The 22,546-nt window shown below is 43.4% G+C and overlaps 1 protein-coding gene across 8 annotated transcripts in view; it reads right to left on the reverse strand.

The window, feature by feature from the left end:
- The window catches only part of EIF4ENIF1 (eukaryotic translation initiation factor 4E nuclear import factor 1), a 39,650-nt gene that overhangs the window by 6,753 nt on the left and 10,351 nt on the right, over positions 1-22,546 (reverse strand). For 4 of the 8 annotated variants that reach the window (XM_042234080.2, XM_015101719.3, XM_015101720.4 and 1 more), the window contains exons 3-14: positions 19,022-19,095; positions 16,915-17,042; positions 15,589-15,875; positions 15,154-15,355; positions 11,638-11,813; positions 6,999-7,134; positions 6,605-6,784; positions 5,735-5,967; positions 2,759-2,830; positions 2,125-2,308; positions 1,117-1,196; positions 654-796 (exon numbers count right to left, since the gene is read on the reverse strand). In XM_042234080.2, coding sequence (XP_042090014.1) covers positions 654-796; positions 1,117-1,196; positions 2,125-2,308; positions 2,759-2,830; positions 5,735-5,967; positions 6,605-6,784; positions 6,999-7,134; positions 11,638-11,813; positions 15,154-15,355; positions 15,589-15,875; positions 16,915-17,042; positions 19,022-19,095 — 1,895 coding nt within the window. The remainder of the gene's footprint in view (positions 1-653; positions 797-1,116; positions 1,197-2,124; positions 2,309-2,758; positions 2,831-5,734; positions 5,968-6,604; positions 6,785-6,998; positions 7,135-11,637; positions 11,814-15,153; positions 15,356-15,588; positions 15,876-16,914; positions 17,043-19,021; positions 19,096-22,546) is intronic. The other 4 variants (XM_060401330.1, XM_015101722.3, XM_042234081.1 and 1 more) reach the window with 3 other exon arrangements.

Consider the following 22,546-nt stretch of genomic DNA (forward strand, 5'->3'; position numbering starts at 1 on the left):
GCCCACTTTGGTGATAAAACTAAAAATATGAAGGTGGTGACTACTTTTCTTTTAGAGACTGGACAACGGTCACTTCTGGAGAGAGGGGTATTGGGACAAGGCACAGGGAGGGCTTCTGGGGAGCTGACAAGGGAGTCTGCCTTACAATAAGCTATACATTTGCTTCATGAAGTTTTCTGCCTATTTTACAATAAAAAAAAGGACAATACTGCTACTCTTTCTTCCCCAACTTATGGTTCATTTCATTTCACTGCCTGTTGAAACTGCTGGAGAGGATAGGAGGAGAGTGAAGTCAGGGACTATTTGATCAACAAACCTGACTTAAGGGACAGTTTGATACTCAACAAGGAGCCTGAGGGTGGGGAAGCGAGGTGGAGTTTTAGTTTCCATCATTTCATAAGTATAACTTCAAATAAGTAGCTACGCCAGCTACATCTGTAAAAACGAATCCTTTAAATGAAGAGTATAAATAAAATTATATAGGATGTAAAGCCTATGCCCCTGCAACAGAATTCAACTATATACTTTCCTCTACTGAACACTCGGTAGGTAAGACTTGTCACCATATGTTGTACAGTGTATCAGTGTGTACAACAGAAATGATACTGTGGATAACTAATTTGCAAATCTCAAGGGTAAGATTAGGAATTTACCTGTTTCTGAATCCATCTCTGGTTCTGTCCACCTGCGGTTTGCCAAAACCAGGCTGGTAGAAGTTCGCTGCCTGCGCCGCGAGGTCATGTGGCACGGCCAGCCCCTCCAAAGCTGCCTGTTGCAATTCTAGCTGGCTCATCTGCTGGACAGATGTGGCAGAGGGGCGTCAGCAGAACGACACCAGTACACCTTCTACAAAGGCCTCTCTTTGATCTTTCAGAAGAGGTAATGTTTTAAGCAGCAGCTAAGAGAAGCTAAGATGCTGCAAACCTGCCTAAACTGGATGTTAGTGATTTATGACTTTATATAATGATATAACTCCACCAGTCTTCTAGCTTTCACTGAGCCTGAGTTACAGTTCAAAACCACTTCCAAGCATTACAGCCATTTAATTCTGTATTTCCACAAGGGTGGAAAGCAAACAAGTTTGAGAAACAAGCTTGAGAAAAAGTTCAGCCAGACCTGGGCTGTGACTGGGCTCATGGGCTTGCGCATGCCTTGGAATGGATCTCCGAGAAGCTGCTGTGGTCCTGACGTGAAACCTGTTGGGAAGGTTACAGAGTCAGTGCGTGTCAAGATAGTACCTGTCCATCAGAGGCATTATCTCCACTGCGTGATGCTCCTTGCTGAGCACCATCTCTTTCATGAAGGACTGATTTCCTGGGCTGATGATGTCACTCTTCTTCCGTGCCCCTACAGTGGGGACCTCACGGACCTCTCTCCGAGCACTTAAACATTCAAGCTGCTGGTGTATCCATCCCCCACTAAGCTGTCTCTTCAGAGCCGAGACCTCTATCTGGGAGGGAAGAGCTTTTCTAGCCAGTGATCTGGCTCTCTGTAACCACACCAGCTAGTACCAAAGCAGACACCAGTGTTCTGAGATTCACACTATTTCCATTAGATCTCCCTAACTGTGGAAAGATTACAAACACTCTCTCTCACAATATAACCAGCAGGGGTCAGAACAGCCAGCAGCCTAGAGTGGTCGAGGGTACAGGAACACAGATTCTGCACACTTTTGCTAACACAGCTTTCTGGAAGTGCTTCTCCCATTCATGTTCTGAATCAGCCGTAATACCTCACAGTTGGTTGTGTATAGCTTCATCAGGTTGGCAGAGAGCCACTAGTCTGACTTCTCCATGAAGGAAAAACCTAAGGAGCCAAATTAATTTTTTTTCTGTTGAATTTCCCAAATAAGGAAGATGACTAAAGAGCTGGATCCAATTTAGTTCTCCAGAGAAAAAATACAAAACTGTAACATAAACCTATTTATCCAGAAGGGCAGCTGGATAATTACCTTCCACTTGTGTCCTTACCACTCCCTGAAAAAAGCATAACAAATCAGCACATTTCTTTTTAAACTCTTCAAGGGTACCAACGAAAGAGACTTTGCCAGTTTTAGGAGATGGGTATACCGAGGGGAAGGAGAAGGGAAATGACAGATGGACACCTCTGCACAAGAGCATTTACCAATCGGTGACGGTATTCTGGGACGAAGGTAGTCTGCAGAGGCCGCTCTCGTCTGAAACACCTGTGACAACGGAGGAGAGGGTGCTCTCTGGCCCAGTAATGATGTCGTAGGCTCCAAGCTCCCCATAAGGCCACTCAGGAGATTGGAAGAAGCAGGTCTCTGAACAGGTGGGCCCAGAAGTTCCTAAAGGCAGAAAAGTCAAATCCTGTGAGCAAACCTAGTTCTTCTTCCTACTCAGAGGCTGTGGATTATGAATTTGGAAGCCAGTGATGAGTCTCCCTCCTGCTTCACTGAAGGACTTGGCACATGTACATGCAACGACTTCCTCTGAACGCTCAGCTACCAACATTTGCTTCAAGTTAGTGCTACAGATATGGGTTAGATACTTTAAATTTCCATAGAAATTGCAAACCTGCAAACGGGAAACCAAGGCTTTACGCGATCATCTTTTTTAGCCACCAACCCACCCCACATTTATAGCTACAGAGAGCTATGTCAGGCAGCAAAACTGTATCCTTCGTTGCTAGGCAACACGGATCAGTCTCTACGGCCCAAAGCTGGCCCACTACACAAAACCAGTTTGGAGGACTACTGTTCAGGACTCCAAGGCCTTGGTATAAGATTGTGAAGTACCTGCAAGATGTTCTTAGGGACAGGCTGGCCTGGAATCTCAGCAGGGGACATCAAATGGCTTTCAAGGGTTCGCTAAAAAAGTCAAAGGAAAACTGGTTTTAACCTTCTCACATACTTAGCTTATAGATTAATTGGGGACCACAAGAAAACACTGACAACTCCCCAGGGAGTTGGCACTTAACAGCAGAATGATGTCCAAATCACAGAAAACTTAGATCAACTTGCCCCACTTGTCACACAGGTCTCAGTGACCTCGGAACAGGAAGGCTTCTCACACGTACATGCAAAGGCCACTCAGAGACCCTCAGACAAGGTTTTTTCCTCTCTGGTAACCCTAAGTCCATTTCACTGTTTCTAACATTGCGTCCAAAAGAAGGGAAAAAGAAAATGGCGAAACGGGGGGAACACTTGTTTAGTAAGAGGCCACAGGTAGGAAATTTTGATAATTTACAGATTTTAATGTTCACAGCAACCTTTGCTTGCTATTATCTTTAACAAGATTTACAGATCATAGATGGTACCAAAAAAATGCGAGTTCGGCCAAAATCGTTATATTTCAGAGTTTCATATTTTAGGAAATTTAAACTTTATTATTTTTAAGCAGCTATTCCAAAGTGGGTCTCCTATTCAGGATGAAATTAAAATCTTCCACTTTCGATTCTTTTAATGCAGTAGCAGTTATACTTTGCATCCAACTTATATTACCTCTGGTGCTTCAGGACACCCTTGTGTGTCCATTTAGCTCTGGCTGAAGTGCTTTCTCTGTCAAGTTTCCCTTCCACCAGCGGGAACTGCGAAGGTCCACAGCAGTGTCCTCGGGCATGACAAATAGCCCCCAAGTATGCAAGTGTTTCATTGTTGATTTTGGAATTGGAATGGACTGTAAATGATTTTAATAAGATCTCCTCAAGAGTCATTTAATTCCAACTAACAAAAACAAAGACACAACTTTATACTAGGTGGCTTGCTATATTTGGAGGATAGAGTCTACAACTTAATTTGAAATACAGCTTAGACTGAACCAATATGTCTTCTTTTGGGGATAAACAACATGACTGAACCAGAATGGCTGGAGGCAGATCAGAAAGAGTATACGTAACGCACACAGCTGTAGTCACTGAGAGCCTGGAAGCAGCCTGTGACAAACACCAACATGCAAATTAAGCAGTATTTTGGGATAACGCCTGGTGTACTTCATAGATTATTTCCTTGTTTTTTTTTTTTTCCTAGATTGGGTTTGTATTCCCCTTTGCCTAGCACCTTAAATTATATCATCCACTCCTTTATGCACCTGTTTGAGGCTCATTCCCTCAGCTGAAGCCAGATATATTTCAGAGCACTGAACCCCCAACATCAAGCAAGTTATCTTCACAGCTCAGGGACAACTGTGTTAATATCAAACCCTAGAATCACATCTAAAACAAAATGTTCAAAAGCCTCATCGGGTAAACAGTCGAACCCACCCCCACCCCCACTCCCATTTCTTAACTAACACTAAAAGAAGCTATTTATAAGATTTGACCCACCCTGCTGTAGTCAGCACCTAATCCCCAAGACACAAAGGCAATAAGCAGCAGAGGACTGTTTACAGCCAAGCGATCTGGTCCTCATTTGAAAGCATTTACACCTAATAGTTCCTTGCATGGAAATTATTTAAAGCAGCTTACAAGGAACATTCCCCTGTAACTGGCATGGTGTGGTCAGATACACAAGAATAACTCTACCTATCTGAGATGTCTCCTTCTGGAGGTAGAGAGGCAGGTAGGTAGGCCAGGAACAATGGTATCTCTGTTAGGATTGATCACTAACAGCTAGTCAGATTCAAAATAGCAAAAATCAGCTGTTCTCCCTTGGTACACGGCACAATGAAACACATGCTTCCCCCATGGTTAACCAGTAGTTCCCAGACAAGAAGGTGTCAAGAAAAACAGGCAAAACTCAATTTGGTAAATTTGAGATAACTTAGCAACTAGAGTAAGTCTGTGTTTTTTTTTCAAATTAATATTATTCGATTTACTGTTTCCCTTTCACTCTGTAATCATCAAGGGTTAGCAATAGTAACACACACCATGCCTGAGAGGCACCCTCTAAATGTGTTATGGGGAAGACCGGTATGGGCTACACACCTGCATTTACTGACATACAATCACCTTGTAACCCAACTTAATGCCTAAAGGTGTTTTATAAGTTTGGAGTCACAGCTTTTTCTATTAGTAAATAAACAGAATGCAATTGTCTTGAAAAATCCATCTTAGATACTTTACAAATGCCATGAATATCTGTCAAATACCTAATCAAGAAGGCAAATAATCCCAGGTATCTGGGAGTAATTAGTAGTAGTGAAAAGACTTTACTATAAAAATATGGTAAAATTATTTTAACTTAAGTAGCTGAATAAGGGCTTCCCTGGGGGCTCAATGGTGAAGAATCCTCCATCGCAGGAGATGCAGGTTCCATCCCTCGGTAGGGACGATCCCCTGGAGAAGGAATGGCAACCTACTCCAGTATTCTTGCTGGGAGATTCCATGGACAAAGGAGCTGGCGGACTACAGTTCACGGGGTTGCAAGAGTCAGACACAACTTAGCGACTGAACAACAACAAACAGCTGAATGAACAGAAAACTTTCTCCAGAGTTCTTCCCCAAAGGCATTTTTACACCATTTTTTTTAAGCACTGAGTTAAGATAAGCAAGTTATATCTGAATCTATCAGACTGTATACTGTCACACACAATACATACAGATAAACCTGCTTTTTCAATACAGATAAACCTGCTATTTCAATACAGATAAACCTGCTATTTCAAGTAGCAAACAGTATAGTGGTAATTAGAGAACACACAAAAGCATTGAGGATCAAATGACTACTAAAGAATTTCCAACTTACTCAGGATACCTTTTTAAAAATCCATTTATTGGATGGGAAGTGGAATAGAAAGAAAAGGAGAAAAGGCTGGGGTCTGTGCCAAATACTTACACTGACTTTAGGCTGAGAAGGCAAAGTCCCACTTGCCTTCATGGTGCTCACTAGCTTGTTAAACGCAGTCATATCTCCATCTTTTTTGAGCTGTCGATTGCTGGCCACAGTACTCAGGGTCTCCTCCAAATGTTCTGCCATAAAGGGAGTCGAATTCTTCACTTGCTGGTCAACCTTCAAGCCCTTGAGCCCTGCTTCCACCTCCTCCACGGAAAGCACAACCCCTGAATGTGCTGAAAGGTTGAGAAAGTCTAGGTTAAGCCAAGCAAAGGAATATGTGGTAGGAACTCTTTGTACTCTGCGGTGGATAAGGCAAAAATGATTTATTTCACAGTTGAACTGAAGTTGTCAGAAAAGACTAATAACAAAACAGACAAACTGAAGGCACTGAGACCCTGCAGGGGTATGTCTACTATGAAGGGTCTTCTGGAGACTCGTTAGGAGGCACAGGAACCCCAGACAGCCCAACAAGAACCAGAGTGCTGCCTGCACAATGGTTATTCTACCATCAAGGCTGCACGTTCAGGGCTTATCACCTAAGCAAGAACATGGCAAACCAGGGCAGAGGTATGAGCAGCTGCCAAGTTATGCTCAGGAGGACTAAATACTCACTGGAGGGTTCTACTCGGGCTCCAGGTGAGCAGGACTTAGAAGAAAAGTTCTTGCCACAGAGTTCAGTGACCTGCTGATCTGGTAGATTCTCAAAAGAGGTGGTACTGTTTTATAAGTGTTTTTGAAGAACATTAAACACAACACACCATCTATTTGACTTCTGATGAAATAGCAGTCTGTTAGAACTGATTCTGCCTTAATTAAGACTGAGCATCCAAATGTTTCAAATACCTAAAACAGACTCTAACAGACACTTACAGCTCTCTTTAAGCTTTTCTTTATTTGCAGAAAGGCTGGAAAGGAGAGGCTTTAAATCCACTTTGGCTTTCTGTAGCATTTCTAGAATATCCACTTTAGTTTCAGCATGGTCTTCTAGTGGTATAGGAGCAAAATAATTCCCCGAGTTCTGTCCAGGAGAGAGGACGGCTTGTTCCAGACCTAATATGCCAAGTTAATATATGTATAATTAATTGGTCCTCAATAAAGCACAGAAACACATCTTCAACAATATTAAAAGGACACAAATTGAAGGATATTTTTCAGTATCCAGAAACCCATGAATGCTAATGGACCCCTGACTAATGAAGATGAAATGAACCATATCAAGGAAAGCTCAAGTCTATGTCCAGGGCAGAATCTGAAGCAGCTGTACCTGCAAGTCTCTCCAGTTCTTCATGAGGTGTTGACCCGAGGCTGCTGGATCGGCTTCCTGATCGGCTCGGGTTAGAGAACCACCTGCTGAACCGACTGGCGGAGACTGACCCTTCTCCCAAAACATCTTCTATCATCTAAAGGGAGAAATGAAAGAAGCTAAGGTAACAGTTTCCAGGTGAAAAGGACAAGAAGGCTCAAATTTTAAGGAAGGGTCACTTACTTTGAAACTCCTTCGATGCTGCTGACCTGAAGGCAAACACCCTCAGAACTTAGGGTTTTGAACATCTTTAACTTCTCTCCCCCTCCTGGATCGTTTCTGAGTGACCCAGACTTGGGCATAACCATGTATTCTCTAAGCATATAAAGCAAAACCTCTTTGCCACAGAAAGCGTTCTGATCTTCTATCATTTGCCTCATTAGAAAATCCATGAATGTTCTAAGGAGGCACAGTTTCAAAATCAAAACCAGCACCAAAGTAAAGCATTCCGCTGCCAAGCTGATGAGTGGCCTTCAACTAAGCATCAGGTGTAGAGAGCTGATGAAAGAAAACCCTCGCTTCAAACTTTAACACCCTCAAGGTTGTAATAAACACCGTGAAATCCAATGCTGCTAATTTCAGAACCCAAAAGCTAAAACGCAGAGCTCATATTTCCAAGTCAAAGTTTAAGAAGTATCAAAATGTGAAAGACAGACTTTTAAATGATCTCTAATATCTGTTTGAACTTCATGGAAAGTTTCAAACTTCATGTTTGTTTTTAAATCTGACCTCCATAGTTTTTGGTTTAATAAGAGCAATTAAATGATGCATTATGATCAGAAATAATTTTTCAACAGTGTTTCATAACAGTAATTTCTATTGCCAGTCCTTCTTGAAAACTAGATTTAAGCATTTTTTGGAAAGAAATTTTCAGTTAAACCCTATTATAAATCTAATTAAATACCTAAATTGATCTTTATGCAGTGCTCTGATCAATATTTAGAAAAGACAAGATAAAGTAAATATCAATCCGAAAATGAGGCCCATCCTTGACAATAAGGCATAAACAGCAAACAGGTTTCTCCCCAAGACATGTACATATATGACGGAGTTAGAGACTTTGTTTTATCTGAAATCTAGAACTCATACTTCTGTCTTTGCAGGTATTGTTCAGCAGGTTCAATCACATTCCACTTGTAAACTCTCACGCCTTGAATAATGCCGACTTTCAAGTGCACTAATTTGCAATCATTAAATTTTAAGGTAAGCATTATAAAGTGATGTTTCACTGTGAAAAGTTGGGAACTGTACCCAAAACACAACCACCTTGGTGAAAAATGGTTATTTTTAAAAGTAAAAGCTACAGCTATTTAAAATACTTTAATTTTGGAAAGAGTTTGAAATTTTACAAATAGCAAAAATAGCTTTGCACTGTACTGTATTTCCTCTGGTCACACTGTATAGGAGAAAAGCCAGAGGATACACAGGAGGAACACGAAAAAGAAAGTGAATCTAAAGTATCTGGACGTTTTCTAAGGATCTGACAGTAAGTGTTGAGAAACTTATCTCCATACTTTGATCAGTGACCAACTTTGTTAGAGAAGCTTAGTTTTATCACAGCTAAAACACACACAAAGTCACTTTTACTCTTGTTTACTGGAAATGCCAATTTCAAGAACTAGAGCATTTTGAAGCCAAAAAGAATCATAAGAGACAATCTGGTCAGTCATTTTTACCACAGAGCCAGCTGGGATGCTCCAGTGCTCAGCTGAATGCTGCTACACCCCACAGCCTCCTCTAATTGAGTCTTTGAGGAGGCCGTGAACTGCAGTCTGGTATGTTTCAACTGCTCCTTCCAGACATTTTTAATAGCATTTTTAAGGTAACCCATACAGCTGCTAGTTTGGTCTGTCAGAGGTTGTTTAGACTGTTCATATCCTAGGCTTCATATTATGCCGATACAGATACTGTGAAATATTTTTGCTCTTTGACAATTACTAGCTTTTACTGATAAATGCTTTTCTTACTTTCTACTTTCATTGAAACGTCTATATTTTTGTATTTGCTTCATTCTAGTTTGATTTTTCTTTGGATTTCTGATGAATGCATTAAGGCTACCTGTTTTCTTCTTAGCATACTTTTGATTATACCACCAAGGTTTTTCTTTGTTCCATTCCTGTTCATCCCTAAGTGATTTAGGATTTCTGTTTTGATTTCCTTTTCCTTCATTTGACATAATTTTATGTACCTGTTATGTGTCAGGCTCTGTGGTAAGAGGTGCATATCTAAAATCAAATTATTTTAAATTATTTGACTGAAATTATTTGCATGTGTGATCCAACTTTTCATTTTGTACAGATTTTTGTGGCTGTCAGCTTCTAATGTATTGTAATGTTAGTAAATATAACTTACAAATATAGGTGCAATTCTGTTTATGCCAATTACTACCCAACATTTATGGGGACTACTAAGTGCCAGGTACTATCTCTAACATCTTATATCATTTGTCCGTTGATATGCAAACATTATACTGCCCTTATTTTCCCCAACTGATTGGTCATTTTCTGAGAATTATGAGTCTAGTTGTTTATACAGGACAAACAGAGCATCTCTTTTTACTGATCCCAGCTTTGCTTTTAAGCGAGCCTATTGTAGAATAGATACCTTAGTGAGTAAGTACCTCCATGAAAACCCTGGAGAGAATTCCTAGCCTAGGTTCCCATTCAGAATTAACCAAGTTTTGGTTGAGGGTGAGGGCTAAAGGATGAGGTGGTGCTCAGTTCCCATTCCTCCCGTTTATATTTTATAGGCAGTACAGCTGTGGGGAATTTGGAGTAAAGAACTCTTAACTCAAAGCACAAAAACTAGAATTCAGTTTCCACTACTCACTAGCTACGTGACTTCAGGCAAGTTATTTAAACCTCTCTGTGCCTGCTTCCTCATCTATGAAATGGGAACAGCTGTAATCTAACTTACAGGGTTTTTCTGGGGATTAAATGACCTGTCGAATGTAGAGCCTAAAACAGCATGGCGTGCATGTCACCTATCGTTACACGTTCAGCTCTGAATTCTCTCTGTCAAGGCACACAGGTAAGTTTCACGGGTGCTTGCAGTGGGAGCCAAGTACAGGCCTCTGAGTTCTGAGCTTTAGCTGTGAAAACTTTTTACAATAAGATTTCCATTGTCTTCTAAGAGAATGCAAAAAAAAAGTCACTAAACACAGTTGGTGTAAAAATAAAAAAATACTGTCCCCTAAGAATTTGAAAAGACCACTCAGTTTTACATCCAGTAAATTAAACTCACATCTGGATACAACCCTTCTGCTCACAGTGAGCCAAAGGACTACTAGCCAGCTCACTGTAAGTGAGATAGGAGCCTAGGAGACTAACAGTTAAAACTGTGCTAGCACTTAAGAAGCAAAGCCAGGCAGCTGCCAGTTGGTTTGCAGCCACCCTCCACCTGCTCCTGACCAGCGCCGTGGACAAGTGTGGCCTCGGGCCAGGCTGGTCCACAGTAAGGCAAGTTCAGAGAGCTGCAGTAAATGCTTAGAAACTTTTGTAGCAATCTGGCATTGCTGTGGTATTTTTACTTTATACTAAAGTATTGGTCCTCAATGGACTGGAAATAAAATCTGGTCTTCACCATAGAGAATTTAAGCTCTACTGCCCTGGCACTCACCTGTGGGCCTGTACCTTTGAGTGCTATCCGTGTCTGCTCACCTGTTCTGTGTGGCCATCTTTCAGGCTTTGGGCAGCAGGCAGATGACAAAGGAGACAGGACAATGCCGCCGCTTGGTCATGCCCAGTGTCGTCCACTCACGTAATAATCGGCCAGGAAGCAGTTATAGTTGAGGAGTCGAGTAAGTTGAAGTGTGTGAACCAATAATTCTAAAGGACTGGCCAAACTTACTAGCTGTATTTCATGTCCTATAAATGATGTCTTAAGATGTACAGATGCTCTTGGTCAAATGGCCTTAAAAATTCTATCTCATCAGTGCTATGCACTGTTTCAGCAGCTACAGAGTTTTGAGGGCATAGGTCACAGTTTTGTATTTTGTCTGAAAATTTGATGAGGCATTGCTAATCCCTAAGTGGTCAAAGGGGACGGGGCAAGGGCAGGGACAAAGTGCAGATTTGGGATATCTTATTGTTTCTGCTTTAAAAGTCGAGGAAGATTAGACCTCAACAGTTTAACAGCAACAGTGATGGTGTCCCACATTCCTTTCCACAAAAGGTTTTCAGAACCATCACATCATAGAGGTACCACCTAACCAGTTATACCTGAGGAATGCAGTTCAGTGTGGTACTGACCACCAGTTATAAAAATCCACCTCCATAGTAAGTTTTTACAATAAACACTTAACTATTTAAAAATAAAAGCAATGTTCTTAAACATCTTAAGAATTCTTAGTCCAATGCTAACAGCCTGGAGAAAGAGTTAACTGGTACAGAATCCTCACTCAATCATTTCTACTTAGCCTCTCAAAACAAAGCCAACAAAAATTCAAATAATATTTAAGAATAAAAGTAAAAAAAAAAAAAAACCTCCCAATCATCTAGCAAAACAAAACTTTTAAACAGAATCTTAAAGACTCAGGTCAAATTTAACCCCAATTGACTGATCCAATTGTGATTAATTACAAGCATGCTGTTACACTCACCGAAGCCAAGCATGGCACCTTATCAAGGTTAAAGAACTCATTAAAGTCAAATTCTCCCGGGGACTGCTCAGGCAGGACGGCCTCCCTTGGCACTTCCTGGTCAGCAGCGGGCTCCTGCTCGAGGACGACCTCCACCTCATCCTCTTCAGCCACTCCTCCATTGCACTCGACTACGCCTGAAAGCAGAACCGGACAGAGACAGTCTGGTCAAGCACATTGCTCCAGAGGCATCTGGTGGCCTCAGCACTATCACGAATGCAAGAGAGCTGCGGGTGGCTTTAAAAGCAGACTTCCTGTACCGGTGCAGCACTTGCCACATATGCCTCCTACGGGAGCCAGGGGAGGAGAAAGCCTGAGTACCAGGCCACAGCACCAACTGGGCTCAGCAAGGGCTGTGGTCCCTCCTCTGCCCCGTCTTCAAATTTCCATAATGCAGGGGTCTTCCTTTTTTTTTAAAGGACAATCTTTGAGCATATCTTATAAGAATGGAACCAAATTACCTTGGCTCTGCTTTTACCCATGCACCTGCATTAACACTTTAAGTCCGAGTAGTTACATGAAACCTAGTCCAAGGGCAATTTTCACTTGCCTACTGACTGTAGTTCATCCTTCAAGGCAAAGTTCAAATGTCACCTTCACTGGGAAGTATGCCCTGCCTACCCAGTTTCACCCAACCACAAAATTAATCACCGCCTTCTCTACAATGTTTGTGTTATCTCTCAGAGTACATATCACGGATATTAACAGTCTGATGAGACTCATCAGCTTTGCCTTACTGCGCAGTGCCTGGTCTGGCTATGAGGATGGGAAGATAAGGGAAGCTAACATCTTAGTTTTAGCCAGAGGATGGGCATAAAGCAAAATCTTTCAGATGAAAACAAACCCTTTTTTTTCTTTTAAAATAAATGCACTGAGAGATACAGGAAACTCAACTTTTTAATCTGAAGAACAGAGCTACCAAAGCCCTTCCCTACAAAAGCACCTGTGGAAGAGCTGCTTATGGTTTCAAGATCACAGCAGATACAAAGTCCTCCTAGGGGGAGAAAAAAAAAAAGACTGCCAAAAAAAGAGTGCCCATCCCCTCTCGAAAGGCCCCAACAGGCCTGCAGTCTTGTTATCACTCAGCCAGGATATTCTAGACCAAAAGAGGCTACGTGGTATCATCTGCTTTGGTTCCAGCAACACTTCAGAAAGCTAGACAGCGAGGCAGGGGGCTATAGCAACCGAAAGGTGAGGTCACCTGCTCACCCAGCTCTTGATGCTGTCAGGTGGTGGAAGCGGCAGCGCTCCTCCACGCCATGCTCTGCGCTGTGCCCGGACGGCAGCACTGGGCCTCTGCAGAGGTGCCCCCGCTCAGGGCCCGGGCCTTCTGAGGGCCTAAGGCCCCAGCGAGACGGCAGTTATGTGCCTCGGACAAGGCAGTGGGTCAGCACACACTTACTGCCAGACAGCAGAGGCTGACTGACATTTAACTAAAACTGCTACTTTGGTGGAGGTAGTTTCCTCATTTTATAGACAAAGAAACCAACCCTAGAAAAGGCAAACAACAGCCTAATCAGTGCCAAGTCTGTGTCCTTTCCCACTAGAGCAGTGCTTCTAACTCATCGAACCCACCGGAACCTGTCTGCCTACTTCACGGTGAGAGCCAGCAGAGTCTGAAATTAGTTCAAGTACTCACAAAAAAGCTTTAATGACTCTCCTGTTCTCCTGTGTGGAGATGAGAACATCTCTTAACAGATGAATGGCTTTTGCAAGTGGCAAAAGTGCCCTGTGTGTAATTTTATGCCAGCTTGAGAGTGAACTGGGTCTAACAACTGAGAGTGGGTAGGAATATGCTCTAGCAAACACAACTGGCCATTTATTATGATAGTCTCCAAAGCCAGGGACCCAGGAAAGACAATTAAAGGTTAGGTTTTCTCATATTTCAGAATGAACATATACTTTTCTTTTTTTGGCCTTGCAGTGCAGCATGAGGGATTATCTTAGTTCCCCGACCAGGGATCGAACCCACGCCCCCTGCAGTGGAAGCGTGGAGGAGTCTTAACCACGGGGCAGCCAGGGAAATACAGAATGAATACAGATTTTTCATTAGAGAGAACACAAATTAAAACTTTCTATCACCGGAGGGCTTTAACCATGTCCTCCTTCCAGATAATTTTTTTCTGTTTATAAGTGCAATACACACTCAAACTTTCATTGGTCACCATATATACAATACCTAGCACTGGGCCCTATATGCCAGGTGCTCAACACACTCTGTGTTAAAACCACGCAGGCAAAGAACACATCTGTTTTGTTGACAGCTATACTCCTAGCACTGTGACGTGCCTGCAAAGAACTTGACATGCCGAGTTCAACGGAAAGCTAAAATGCACACATAAAGGGGCTCAAAGGCACTCACTGGCCCTCCCCGTCCTTTCATTCTTGCAGCCAAGACGCAACTACAGGACATGTTCATCTTAAAGACGGTCGCTAGGGTAATTAACCATTGGGGGTGACAGAGCCGGGAACCCTGGATTCTACTTGAGGCTCTGCCATTAAACCCACGGGGCCGGGTCCCCGCTGTTACCTCTTTCCAGGCCTGTCTCTTTTTGCATCTGTGAGCTGAGGAGGTGACACTGAGATATTTTGCTACTTTTGGTTCCTTCCTTGTTGATACAGGAATGGCTGAAATTCGTATTTCATCTTAGTTAAGAAAAAGATTGGCTTTTTCTCACCAGAAGCCTGATCTTTTAGGTGAACAGATTACACTTGGTGGTGTTGCCTTCGCCTACCTGAGACAAGACAAAAGCATCTCTCAAAGGCAGTTTAACCGCAAAGACTCTCATGCTGCCCACTTGCCTCTTCACTGCTTCCTCCCAAGACCACCAGCCTGGTCACTGCCCTGAACACGACTATAAGCCCCACCCTGCAGCCGGCATCCCTCACACTTCAGCTCTGGCTTCTTCAGTTTAGCCAGGGAGGTGCCTGAAAAAGTGAGTTTGGGAGAAGCCAAGTGACAGCTGACTAGGAAGGCCTACCACCACAGTGAGGGAGGTGGGCTCAGAAGCACAAGCATCTTGCTCAGCTTCACTACTCACTTCCTCAATGTCCACCTATGGAGCCACCTACGCCTCCATTTGCTCATCTGTAAGATGGGTACAACAGTATCTACCTCACGGGGTTGTTAGAAGTAGGAGTCTATAGACAAAATGCTGATTGTGTGTCCAGTATACACGTGCTCAATAAACGAGACCCCTATTATTTCTATCACATACTCTTACCTTTGGGGGCCCTTTCGTGTACACAGAGCTCTTACTGGGTGGGGGAGGCTGTTCTGTTTAGCCCTGCAGGCAGACACAAGTGAAGGAGACAGACACATAGCCTACACAGTGAGCTCACGCACAGGAAGCAGCTTCACTGGTAAAAACGCGCCGCTCCTAACTCTGCTGCCTATCTCCAAGTGTACGGTTAAGCCAGCTACAAACACGTCTCATTTCAGAACAGCGAGCTTTCCCTCCCAGAGGTTTTGCTGACCTTCCTTCACAGAGGCTGCCCGTCGCCTTGTCCTTTTTCTCCCCTTATGGTCTTCTTCCAGTATCTTTTCATCAAAGCCCGTCAGCTCAATGGTTTCAGACTGGCTCGTGGGTCCAGCTGAGAACCACTCTGGTTCTTCTTCTGTGTAGGAATCGTTTCTTCTACGCTCACCAAAGACACGCTTACTATCCACAAACTCCCTCTGGAAAAGTACACAATGCAAAACAAACAGTAAGATTCTGGTCAAGGCATTTCTACCTCAGTCCAAGTCTTGATGAGTTCAGCGATGCTCGGTAGTGCGATGAAGCTGCTCCCCACCCCAGCTCTCGGCTCCTCCCTCTGGACTAAGAATGGGCCGTGTTCACCCGGCATCACCGAGTGAACTGGAATAAGTGCAGCGCACACACGAGGAGCCAGAGGATCTGGGAGACAAACCCGGAAACGCTTGTCCTTGTAGTCCCTCTCGCGGTCTCTGTCTCTTGAGTCTCGCAGGTCCTTCTCGCTAAGACGGTGATCCTTCTCAAAGGTCCGAGCAGAGATGATCCTCCCGCTGCCGATCCTGCGTCCGCCAAGCAGGCGGAGCCCGTCGCCGTCTTTCTCCAGCGGGCTTCCCGAGCGCCGGGAGCTGACGGCTGCCGTCACGTGGCAGCCCCCTCCGAAGCTGCGTCTCTGTGGGCTGAGAACAACATCTAAGTCATCTTCCTTCACACGCTCTCGTGGATCTGCAAAGACGCCAGAAAGAGAGAGTCAGGTGAACCAGCAAGGGTAGTTCTCCTCCCGGGGTGGGGCGTGTGTCCGTGACTGGTGGCCACTGGGGTCCTGGGAAAGAGGCACCACTGAAACAGCCAGAGAGTTCGCATATTTTTAACAAAGGTTGGGCCTTTGGCTTCATCTCTCTGGAGGAAGAAGTGTACTTCATAATCAATAACCTTCCATGATTAATCTCTACAATCCTTTTAACTAAATTCTTTCTTTTTGGGGGGTTGTACAGCATGATATGCAGGATCTTAGTCCCCGCGTGTGTGTTCAGTCGCTCAGTGGTGTCCAACTCTTTGTGACCCCCTGGACCATAGCCTGCCAGGCTTCTCTGTCCATGGGATTTCCCGGACCAGGGATCAAACATGCACCCCCTACAGTGGAAACGCAGAGTGTTAACCACTGGACGGCCAGGGAAGTGCCCTGACTAAATTCTTATCTGTATAATTATTAGCAAATGTTTTGTCAATTAATAAACTGTAGTAGGTGTCAGTATTTGAAACAGTAGCTACTTTAAAAGTTAAAGTTTCTCTTCAGCAAATGGTATTGAACAGTTGACTATCCATATGCCTTATCTTCACATTGCTATCACACTGCGATACAAAAATTAACTCAAAGTGGGTCACAGACATAAATGTGACCCTTAAAACTACAAAGGTTCTAGAAGAAAACAGAAGGAAATCTATGACAGTGGGTTTGCACAATTTTCTTAGGCGTTGACACCAAGAGCACGATCTACTTTAATAAATGATAGGCTGAGTTTGATCAACATCTAGAACTTCTGCTCTTTTCCTGTTCAGAGAAGACAAAAGCAAATCTACTCACCACAGCCACACAGGAGGGCTATGATTTTACTTGCCAGGTAATCATAAATGAACTGTTAAGTCAGTTTTCTGATAATGGTACTTTCTCCCAAGGCCTAACACTCTCACAGCTACGGATGAAGCCAGAAGCGAAGGGCACTGCCTCTGAAATCGTGGCTCCCACCTCTTGGAGACTGCTTACCTACTATCCTGCGCACCAGGGAAGGCCGGTCCGTGTCCAGCTCTTTCTTCAGGCTTTCCGCCGGTGAGCTCCGCCCTGAAGCTGGGTAGAGGGAGGCGTGCCACTTCTCAGGGTCCCAGACACCATCACTGCAAGTCAAAGGGCACCACGGTTCAGCTCCTGCGCCACAAACTACACAGGCAGTCCGCCTTCTGCTACTGCAGAGGACAGGCTATGGGACCCCTTTCTACTATAAAGCTTCACGGTGGCCATCAGAACGGCTCCCTCTTTCGAAATAAAACAACTAACAAATTCTGCAGTGCTTTGCTGTTGTTCATGTAATAGCAACAGACTTGAAAAGCAGTGGTCTGCGAGTAAGTGTATCTACCCCTGTCCTATACAAACAAATGCTCCCTAAATACTGATTACTCAGTTTACTGAACATTAGTGCAGGGAGGAAAAAGTCCCTCAATCCTCTCACTAGAAGCAGCTCCTGGAATGCTTGGTGTATAGTCCTCCAGAATTTTTAGGGAGTCTTGGGTTTTCTGTCGAAGGTGCATAGTCTAGGTCTGATAATGTTACTCCCATGCTAATGATGGGGTGGCAGGTGGTGCCGTGTGCTGAGCAGAAGCTCTGGAGCCTAATGATCTGGAACCAAACTCCAGCTCTGCCACCACTGACTGGGACCTCCGGACCCCTTACTGAGCTATGTCCTTCAGCCTTGTGCAAAAAGGACTTCTGCACCCCCAGGTCAGACCAGGCTGTGCTGCACACTAGCACCGCACCCTGCTCTTGTCCTTCACAACCTATCATGGTGGTCACAGCAGGCTCTCAGGAGTATCTGTATCCTCTCAGGAGTATCTGTATCCTGGCACAGACCCACCGTCCAGGATGATGGTCTGATCGACAGCCCCTGATACACACTGCCTGCCACACAGCAGGCAGCAACGCAATGTTTCTTCAGTGAGTCAGTGACCTTCCAGGCCTCAAACTCCTCATAAGGAGATATTACCTATCAAGGATCACTTGGAGTGTAAGAACCCGATAAATCTTAATTCTCTGAGAGAAAAGAAAGAGTAGAATGAGAAGCCCTTTCCTCTGTCTCTTCTTTTCATCATTATCAATATGATTAGGCACAATGTCTCTATTTCAGGATTAAAGCAAGTACAAGTATTTTATGCCAAGGAATAGCTATAACAAGAAAATTCAACTTGACGCATAAAAAACCCATTACAGCTTTAATGAAGGAAAAAAACCCCCAAAAACCAAAACTCCAGCTAATCTGAGACTCAGCAAAAAATACTAACCAGTTGGAAAAGCCATTATTCAAGGATCACCCTTACCAGGGGTAAGTGGTGTGGAGTCCAGATTCAGCACCCCTATGAACTGTCCATATACAAAAATTTTAAAAAAGCATGTCCTATTTTAACCAAACAATTAAACACTTTATATTCTTAAAAAAAAATGTGGGCCAATATCAAGTATTTACCTTGATATTTAAGTGACCTTAGAGTCTTAAGATAACTATAAGAAATGCAATGTAGGGTTATTCTAAGAGACTTTCAGACCATTGTTAGCTATGGCCTTCTCAAACCAAAGCTTTCTACTTCTTTTGAGGGAGCCCAAGATGCAAAAGAGCTAATCTGATTAGCCTAATGGTTCTCCTGTTTGGCGGGGAGGGGGCTGATAAAAGGCTCAGAGCTCTACTGACCATCCTACCCGCGCAGGCCCTTGAAGGACCCTCAAAAGCGTGTGCAAAAATCACTGGCAGAGAGAAGACCCTGGCTGGGGCTCCTGTCTCAAGTCAGCTCTGCTTTGTGGCTACGCGCCTTTGACGAAGGCATTTTCTAGTTTTAGTTTCAACACGCGTTAGTTGAAAGGGAACCGGTTCAGGTGTCCCTGGAGTTCCCTGCAGCTTATATCTCTGAATTTTAGCTAATTAATAATGAAGCCGATAAAGAAGACAGTGCAGTGAGATGCCACTTATGTTCAAGCTTACTTGCAATGTATTCGTGTGGAAACCGAATGTCATTACCCCTGAAATCTCCCCACTTGTTAATTCTAGCAAAACAATACAACTCTTAATTTACTAAGTTTGGTGTAACAAGAAGCGGACCCCAATAAATACCTGTCGTACTTCTCAGACAGGCACGAAGGCCTCTGTTTGGAATGAGGGCGTTCCTTAATATCCAGGAGCTCCTCCTAGAAACAGAAAACATACAGTGATTTTGAACAGTGTTTCTTGGGTCACAGACTCTCAACTTGCTTTTGCCACCAGTAACTCAGTGTCTACATAAGCAGTTCACACAGTTCTTACTTATTTACACCCTGGCTTACTCCTGAAAGGACAAAGTTGGCTCAAGGTTCTCAACAGCTGCTCAGGCGTAACTGGCAAATGATGTAAGCGATCAGTTTATTGCTAAAACACATTCTCTCATAAACTTCCATCTAATAATATGCTCCACACACTGAACGCTGATAAGGCATGGTAGCTTCAGGTTTATATAAAATGTTCAGCTAACCTGACTAGTCTTAAACGCATCAGAATCCAACTTACAAGGGTACAGATTTTCTTTTTATTGAATAGTGAAATTGCAAGGGGAAAAAAAGCATCCCAAACACCCATATACCATTTATCTGGTGTACGTGTCCTTAACAGTCACAATCCCTCTCCTTAACTATTTTGATGCACAAACTGACAGCCTCTTCAAACTGGCTCCGGTATCCTTTTGACACACCTCATCATTTTGAATTTTTATTTATTTAAGCCGTGATGCCTGCCAAGCAGGATCTTAATTCCCCAAACAGGGATCAAACCTGCACCGCCTGCAGCAGAAGCACAGAGTCTTAACCACTGGACCACCAGGCAAGTCCCCCATTATTTTTAAAAAAGCACATTTTTACTTTCTGCATTACATGTACCCATCCTGTCCTAGTCTTAGAGTCAGCCATTTCTCTGAGAAATCCAAGCTCCTTTAAGTGAGAATGGTGTAAGAATTCGAGGCTTGGTAACTCGGTATCCTCATTTGCTTCCAGGTGGAAAATGAGAAAAGAAGAGAAGCTAAAGGCAAAGGAGAAGAGGAAAGATATACTCATCTGAATGCAGACATCCAAAGAATAGCAAGAAAGATAAAATCTTCCTCAGTGGTCAATGCAAAGAAACAGAGGAAAACAATAGAATGGGAAAGACTAGAGATTTCTTCAAGAAAATTAGAGATCCAAGGGAACGTTTCATGCAAAGATGGGCTCAATAAAGGACAGAAATGGTATGGACCTAACAGAAACAGAAGATATTAAGAAAAGGTGGCACGAATGCACAGAAGAACTGTACAAAAAAGACCTTCATGACCCAGATAATCACAATGGTGTGATCCCTCAGCAGAGCCAGACATCCTGGAGTCCAAAGTCAAGTGGGCCTTAGGAAGCATCACTATGAACAAAGCTAGGAGGTGATGGAATTCTAGCTGAATTATTTCAAGTCCTAAAAGATGATGCTGTTTAAGTGCTGCACTCAAATATGCCAGCAAATTTGGAAAACTCAGCAGTGGCCACAGGACTGGAAAAGATCAGTTTTCATTCTAATCCCAAAGAAAGGCAATGTCAAAGAATGTTCAAACTACGGCACAATTACACTCATCTCACATGCTAACCAAGTAATGCTCAAAGTTCTCCAAGCCAGGCTTCAACAGTATGTGAACCGAGAACTTCCAGATGTTCAAGCTGCATTTAGAAAATGCAGAGGAATCAAAGATCAAATTGTCAACATCTGCTGGATCATAGAAAAGCAAGAGAGTTCCAGAAAAACATCTACTTCTGCTTCACTGACCATGCCAAAGCCTTTGACTGTGTGGATCACAACAAAATTTGGAAAATTCTTAAAGAGACAGGAATATGAGACCACCTTACTTGCCTCCTGAGAAATCTGTATGCAGGTCAAGAAGCAACAGTTAGAACCGGACACGAAGAATAGATTGGTTCCAAATTGGAAAAGAAGTACGTCAAGGCTGTATACTGTCACCCTGCTTATTTAACTTACATGCAGAGTACATCATGAGAAATGCCAGGCTGGATGAAGCACAAGCTGGAATCAAGATTGCTGGAAGAAATATTAATAACCTCAGATATGCAGATGACACCACTCTTATGGCAGAAAGTGAAGAGGAACTGAAGAGCTTCTTGATGAAGGTGAAAGAAGAGAGTGAAAAAGCTTGCTTAAAATTCAACATTCAATAAAGTAAAATTATGGCATCTGATCCCATCACTTCATGGCAAATAGATGAGGAAACAATGGGAACAGTGACAGACTTTATTTTCTTGGGCTTCAAAATCACTGCAGATGGTGACTGCAGCCATGAAATTAAAAGATGCTTGTGCCTTGGAAGAAAAGCTATGACGAAACTAGACAGCATATTAAAAAGCAGAGCCATTACTTTGCCAACAAAGGTCCATCCAGTCAAAGCTATGGTTTTCCCAGTGGTCATGTATGGATGTGAGAGTTGGACCATAAATAAAGCTGAGTGCTGAAGAACTGATGCTTTTTGCACTGTGGTGTTGAAGACTCTTGAGAGTCCCTTGGATGGCAAGAAGATCCAACCAGTCCATCGTAAAGGAAATCAGTCCTGAATATTCAGTGGAGGAACTGATTCGGAAGCTGAAGCTCCAATACTTTGGCCACCTGATGCGAAGAACTGACTCATTTGAAAAGACTCTGATGCTGGGAAAGATTGAGGGTGGGAGGAGAAGGGGATGACAGAGGATGAAATGGTTGGATGGCATCACCGACTTTATTGACATGAGTTTGAGCAATCTCCGGGAGTTGGTGATGGACAGGGAAGCCTGGCATGCTGTAGTCCACGAGGTTGCAAAGAGTTGGACACGACTGAGCAACTGAACTGATGTTATACACCCACACACACCTGCTCATATAGACGCATATACACAAAACCATTGCCGCCTTTTTATATAAACATTTTCAGAGTCAACTAAAAATAGCAATTCCCAAACTTTCAGTACGAGTAAAATGCTACAACTGCTTTGCGAAAAAGCACATACCACTGTACCAGGGCCTCTCCACCACCCTTGTCACAGGCCTCAACAGAACACTTGCTGCTTGTCTGATCACCGCTTCCCCTGTCTTGGGGTGAATATGGAGGGACAGAGCTACTCTCTCAGCCTTTAGGAATCACTGCACAGAAGCATGCCATGTGTGTCGCCACACACCTGAGGCACCTAAATGTTTTCTCCATGACAGCAAAATGCCTGAGAATAAGAAGACATTTTAGTTTTAATACCACGATATCAATCAGGCATTGACATTTATTTATGATTCACTTATGAATTGTGTCTTATTAATTGGGTAGAAATACCTAGAAAAATTGGGAATGTTGAGATAAACAGAATCCCAAATATAAGAAAATGTCTAGAGGCTGCTAAAAATTCCGGAAAAAACTGTCAAAGCACGGACATACCACCTGCAAACTGGCAGTAGCAAGTGGAGTCCAGAGAAATCTGCGTGGTGAGCAACGCCAGGAAGGCAGCAGGGACACAGCTTGGTGGTGAGGGGACCAACAGTAGTTATGGCGACAGAAGATGTAACAACACAGAAATCCTAAGAACAAGAGGGCTTAAAACACTTTCCAGTAAAAACAGGAAG

Source organism: Ovis aries, chromosome 17, assembly GCF_016772045.2.
Source record: "Ovis aries strain OAR_USU_Benz2616 breed Rambouillet chromosome 17, ARS-UI_Ramb_v3.0, whole genome shotgun sequence".
Taxonomy (NCBI): Eukaryota; Metazoa; Chordata; class Mammalia; order Artiodactyla; family Bovidae; genus Ovis; species Ovis aries.